Source organism: Anabas testudineus, chromosome 9 (genome assembly GCF_900324465.2).
Source record: "Anabas testudineus chromosome 9, fAnaTes1.2, whole genome shotgun sequence".
NCBI lineage: Eukaryota > Metazoa > Chordata > Actinopteri > Anabantiformes > Anabantidae > Anabas > Anabas testudineus.
Genome location: NC_046618.1, coordinates 11,177,032 through 11,183,137, shown reverse-complemented (window position 1 = coordinate 11,183,137; position 6,106 = coordinate 11,177,032). Strand labels below are relative to the sequence as shown.

General features: G+C 41.7%; 1 protein-coding gene across 2 annotated transcripts in view; it reads left to right on the top strand.

Annotated features, from left to right (window-relative positions):
- Nucleotides 1-2,170: 2,170 nt before the first annotated feature.
- The window catches only part of iqgap2 (IQ motif containing GTPase activating protein 2), a 31,358-nt gene continuing 27,422 nt past the window's right edge, over nucleotides 2,171-6,106 (top strand). For both annotated transcript variants that reach the window (XM_026342514.1, XM_026342513.1), the window contains exons 1-2: nucleotides 2,171-2,659; nucleotides 5,722-5,821. In XM_026342514.1, the coding sequence (XP_026198299.1) occupies nucleotides 2,614-2,659; nucleotides 5,722-5,821 (146 nt within the window). In that variant the 5' untranslated portion in view covers nucleotides 2,171-2,613. The remainder of the gene's footprint in view (nucleotides 2,660-5,721; nucleotides 5,822-6,106) is intronic.

Below are 6,106 nucleotides of genomic sequence, written 5' to 3'. Positions count from 1 at the left end.
CAATTTTTTGGTTGGTTGTTTGGACTTTGTATCGCTAAAAAAATCAACTCAAATTATGTTTACAATGAATTATTTGACAAACAAAATTATGATAAATTGGAGCTCTGCCATTTATTGTAACTGCTTTTGTATAAAATCTAATTTTGCCATAATCTCACACTTGAAAACATGACCAACCTTGTGGTTACTATGTATGCAGTCTTTGGAACACTGGGACCTCAGAGCATATTGCTAAAGATGCTGATAATCAGATTCTGTTACTATTTTCAAAGCATTGAGATTTAAATTGATATTTACACTTTTAAGATATATAGTACATCATAGCAGTTCAGCTTCTTTTGTGCCTGGTGATTGTATTTTCTGTGGCTAACAGTCCGTGTTTAGTGTTTCTCTGTATTTGTGGAATCTGTGACTGCAATGTAAAGGTAGTTTGTCCTTGGCCTGCAGTCGATCATCTCAAGGCAACAAAACAAAACAAAAACAAAAACAAAAACAAATCTCACCAGGCTTACAAAGTGGTCCTGTACACGTGCATCCATTTCCATAAACTGCACATTTTGTAAAATGATTTGGAAATCCTTATGTGTATGTGCTGCTATTGCACAACAGATATTTTTGACCATCACTTAAATATTTTTAAACAAAACTATGACATATAGATCCTATATAAATGCACTGATATTAAAAGCAATGACTTTAGCGCAGTGCTACTGACTGCTGTTAGTAGCAAGAATAAGTGCAGGACTGATCCCTATGGTTCTCAGTGGCAGATCTATCTGCTCTGCTGTATTGTGGAGAAATCATGTTCTGTTTGAGGATGTTGCTTATGTGTACTGTATCTGTGTGTGTGTGTCTGGGTGTGTGTGTGTTGTATGTGTGGCCATGTGTGAGGATGCATGAGTGTAAATATTATGTACATATCAAAGCTGATATCGACGAAGTTCTGGATTAAATGTGTGTAAGCTCCTTGATTAACTTATGTGTCTCCTGCTTTGTCCAATCTCTATCTCTATCTCCATCTCTATCTCTTAACCCTGTCTCTGTTGTACATCTCTGTGTGTCCTTGGCTTTTTCTCTTTGTGTGTGTGAGTGTGCAAAAACTTGCATGTGTGTAAGACAACTTTTGTTCTTTTGTGGTCAAACTTGTGTTCTTATTGTAAATTCTTATGGCAGAAAATGATGGCAATATTCAGATTTTTTGTTGAGGAGAAATGTGAATGTATCACTCTTGTATGTAAGTTATGTTCATGCATTTTATGGAGGTACTCAAATGTATGTGGAAAGTAAAGTTGTGCATATTGATGTAAAGGGTGTGCCGGTCATAGGACGGCTGCGCTGTATGTTCAGAGATCCATTAAGTGTAAACATGTGAATAAATAATTGCCAAATGATGCCCTGTGAGTAACGTTAGCAACTGGAAAGGCAGAGATAGCAGAGACTGTGCTGCTTTTGAACATATACACAATAAAAGTTGTGTTCTCTAGCAAATCACGCTGAGTTTTTTTTTTTTTTAAAGCCATATCTCATGCCTGGACATACAACACTTATTACACTATGACGTACACATGAACCAGGAGCTCTATTGTTACGATCGTGTTGTATAATGTAAAGAAAATAAAGCTAATAACGTCTGATATTTTATCACATCTCCTGGACACATTATGAGAACAGAAACCTGATATGATGTGAGTCTATGCTGTGGTTCCTTCAGTCATAACCTCAAACTAATGCTACCACCTAGTGGATGAATTTAATTCCCCACATTACATTACACCAGTTTACCATGTGACAACTCAGGGTCCTTCATACTTCCAGATGTTACCTTGACTTCGATATAAAGAGACTTTTAATACAAGACTACTACTGCTACTACAACTAATAATAATAGTAAGAATAATATACTTTGAACTCACTTGATTTAGCCCAGTATTGCAGATTTTTACAATAATTTGATGTAAATTACGTTATTGTAGACTACATTTTTAAATTCATCACAGGACGTGAGGAAATTCTCAGTTAATATTGTATTTTAAATAAGTATTTACATGGTTTGCCTTCATTTGAGATCTAGACACGACAAAGCATTAAGAAAGCAACAAGTTCGGATTAAAGACCATTTATTAAAAAGCAAAATAAACTACACGACTAATAAAAGCCATTAATTAAAAAAAGAGCAGGAGAACAATAGTTACGGCTCAAGCTGTCATAAATGAGGGTAGTGTTGATTTTACTCGGTGGCAGCGAACGCAGCATGGCCCACCTTTTGACCAGCAGGTGGTGCAAAGTGCTAAAACAGCTAAATCTCCATCTCCTGTCCCGTCAATCACTTCATTTCGGAGCGTAGTGGGGTTAAGATAACAAGGACAGGGCGCGCTGAGATCAGGAGGACAGCCACGGAAGAGCGCACACACACCATGGGGTTTGTCTGACGGCTGACGCCTTCACGAACCGCGTGAAAAAAAAACCCCCGTGTCCCATCATCCGGCATCTTTTCCAGACACTTCTTCACGCGAGCGGCTCCGTGAGAGGCGCGGCACGTCGCCCCAACCTCAGCCCGTGCGCTGAAGTTATTTCCAGTTCAGACGAGTTCACAAGTGGAGGAAACGAGGCAGGATGCACCATGAAGAAACCGCAACTTTACACAAGCCACGCTATGGGAGTAAGTGACACCTTTGTTTCTGATTGTTTTCTGTGCTCCACACCTCGTCTTTATCAAAGGGAGCAGAGGACAGAGGACAGAGGACAGACACGAGCTGACGAGGGGTGCCATCACAGGAGGGGTTGGATGAGCGCAGCAGGTGGTTCACCTGGCTCCACCGGGCCAGGGCAGCTCCACCTGGTGCGGCCGCTGCTTTGGACATGTAGACATGAAGGTTGGAGGTTTTTAGTTACAGGTTGATAGGTTACAGCTGTCAGCTCGGCGGGTTCAGGGTTCAGGCTGTAGATGTTGGCAAATGGCGGTGCGAGCCGAGCTCCTCCACCTGTAGTCCTCCTTCAGTGCGCCTCCAAATGCTCCACAGGGATTTTTTATCTGTTTATTTAATGGTGGCAGCAGCATATCAGCCTGTTTACACATAAGGCATTTTCTCATAGGTTAACCATTAACTCTGGATTTTGCTGCTGTTGAGAAATCTGTAACAGGCTCCTTCACTAAAGTGACTCTGGCTCTACTGATATACAGACTAACGCCTGCAGAAGACCTGATACTGAGTCAGGGTAGACTGAAGGGATCTTCTCCCTCACCAGCATCTGCGGGCCAAAGTACGGCTTTGTGTGATAACGCCAATCAATTGTTTCATCAGTGCTGTCCTGTTGTCTTTGGCTTGACGAGCTCTGTGTTGTCGTGCACACAGGCCATTCTAGCTGTGATCATATGTAGATGTTTGTCTTAGGCTTTCTTCAATTTGTGAGTCGGCACAAAGTTCTCCTACGTTTCCCCCTACACGCATTTGTCTTGGTGTTGTAGGACACAAGCAAAGTAAGTCCCCCCGGAACCAATTTCAATAAACGTCAGACTAACCTTAGTTTATGGATTTGCCTGTGAAATGTAACAGCCCAAAAGCAAATGTGGTCTGGATTCGTAGTTCGGCCTTCCTAAAGTTAGGTAGAATAACCCTGTAGCTGAACAAAAAAGTGAGTCATAACCATAGAGCTCGTAACTCAGGTTCAGTGGTCCTGTGACACACAAAAGCAACAAACCCATCCTGAGAGTTAAATATAACGCTCGGTGCAAGAGTGCAGACACGCTCTTCCAGGAAGTGTGTGAGTGAGTCAGTATGGGTAGAGTGTAATGGCTGCACTAGGGGTTGCTTTGCCTCTGAAACGAGCATTCATATACATTTGCATCCATGTCGGCTGCACAGCTGGGCTACTGATCTGTCATCCTAAGACCGGATACTGTGCTTGTGAGGGTTTAGGACATGTAGGCTGGATATCCCCTCTTATGTGTGCACAGTCTACAGTCGGTGGTCAATTTATGAGGCACACTAAACTAAAACTGACTAGGAATGGTCAGTTTTTTTTGCTGAAGCCACGTTAAAGAGTCGTTGATACAACGGTGTGATTATTTTGGAAGGTTTTTCCATTGTTGTATAGAGCTTTTCTGATGCGTGTCTCTGTTATTCTTTCCATCCCATTAATACAACATTGATAAGGCAAGGCTAAATAATAGAAACAGCTGCAGCTCAGTTTGAAAGCAGCACAAACTCCAAAAGATCCAGTGGAATCGGCAAAAACTGAGCATCATCACCGTCATGAAGGGAGATATAGGACTGCTATGTTAGGCTGCAGCAGTTTTAGCACGGTGTACTTACTTAGTTAGTGTTTGGCCTGTGTCCTGCCCCGTGTGTGAGTATTATATGTCAATCCTCTATTGAGACATAGTGAACGGCTGTCTCTGCAGGTGACTGATGAATAGAGGACGGAGAGTGCTTGAGAAGTTTGAAACATTCAGAATGGCTCTACAGAGGCTTTATGAAATAGAATATATGTAAATGTCAAACGGCGAAAAGCATTTTGAACTCAGTACAATAAATACATGATTCTGTTACAGCGCAAGTAGATGAAAACAGCAGTTCAATTTGATTTATTTGCATATCAGAAGCTGCTGAATTGTCTTCATTTATCGAGGAGATTTTAAGCTGGCCATTGCATGAAGCAGTCCCAAAAGTTGGAGTGATTTTTTTTTTTTAAGCTAATCAATCAGCAGGTTTAACCAGTTTAACTTGGCATCGCTAGAGGACAGAAGATCGACTGACAGTGGTGTGTGTCTGCGTGCACGTGTATACAGAACATGAGTCTTTGCCGTTTTCTTTGTCATTCTACACCTAATGATAGGGTCAAAAAATGCTGTACCATGTGAAACCCTCTTCACTAGACCAGTCTGCTAGTCTGTAGTAGAAATCCAGGCCTGGGGAGCTCAGTCCATTGGTCTTATAGTGAGCCCCCAGATCTGAGATTGTTCACTCAGTCATCCAGAAATAAAGAGATTTGATTGGATTAGAGCGAGGTAAGAAGTCTCATGGGGGAGGAGATCTCATTAAGCTGCAGGTAAAGGTCAACTCTCAGCAGAAGTCACTTGTCAGTCGAGCACCCCACTCAGGCCACTTCGACACGGACATTTCATTTCCTCACAAAGTGGATCAGTACAATTTTCTGAAGGATAATAAACGTCCAGAACAGTGTGCTTAGTCTTGGTGTTTTTGCTTGTTATGTGCCGCCTTTGGTAAGATGAACTTAAAAGGTTATTTGCCTGCTGTGCAATACTTGATATAATAATTATGGCATGCCGTATTGATCCCCATGGGTAAATTGTTGTTGGACAGCTGCCAGACAGTACATGTTGGCACTACTACCAGGTTTCCATGTCTTGTCCAAGGACACCTTGACATGTAGCCAGGAGGAGCTGGGAATCCACCAACTGAGCCACGTCAGTGTTTAGTGTGAGTTTAAACTCCTACTGAGCATCAGCAACATAACTTTCAGATACCTCAGTTTATACTTTATGGTTAATGTCGGTCTAACAAACATTTCCCTTTAAGTTGAAAAGATTTCTGTGCTGTGCTGAACTCTCAATTAATAAATAATGCTTAAAGAAGGTGTATTAGATATTTTTAATAACCTCTTGAATGAAGAAGCTGTTTGTTGTTCTACAAGACAAGACAACACAACACAGCATGTTTTACTATGAAAAACAAAGTCATACTCTGGACTATTTTTCAGCCATCCAGGATGATGAGAGGCTGTCAGCAGAGGAGATGGATGAGAGGAGACGACAGAACATCGCCTACGAGTACCTGTGCCACCTGGAGGAGGCCAAACGGTAAGGCAGGAGGAGAAGTTGACAAGAGGGCATGAGGGAGGGATGAAGGGAGAACGGTAAGAGAATGTCAATGGGACATGTTGACTAAAGTCAACCACTTTCCTTTATGATGTTTGCTTTGTCACATCTCAGACCCTAGGAATAGTAGTGGGTGTGTTGTTGGCTGTGATCATAGTAGCACACTCGTTTGTGTGTTCAATGAACATTGATATGCTGAGATCAATTCATCAGCGGGGCGTGGTTTTGAAATGAGTGATGTTAATAGATAACAGAACCAAACAGTGT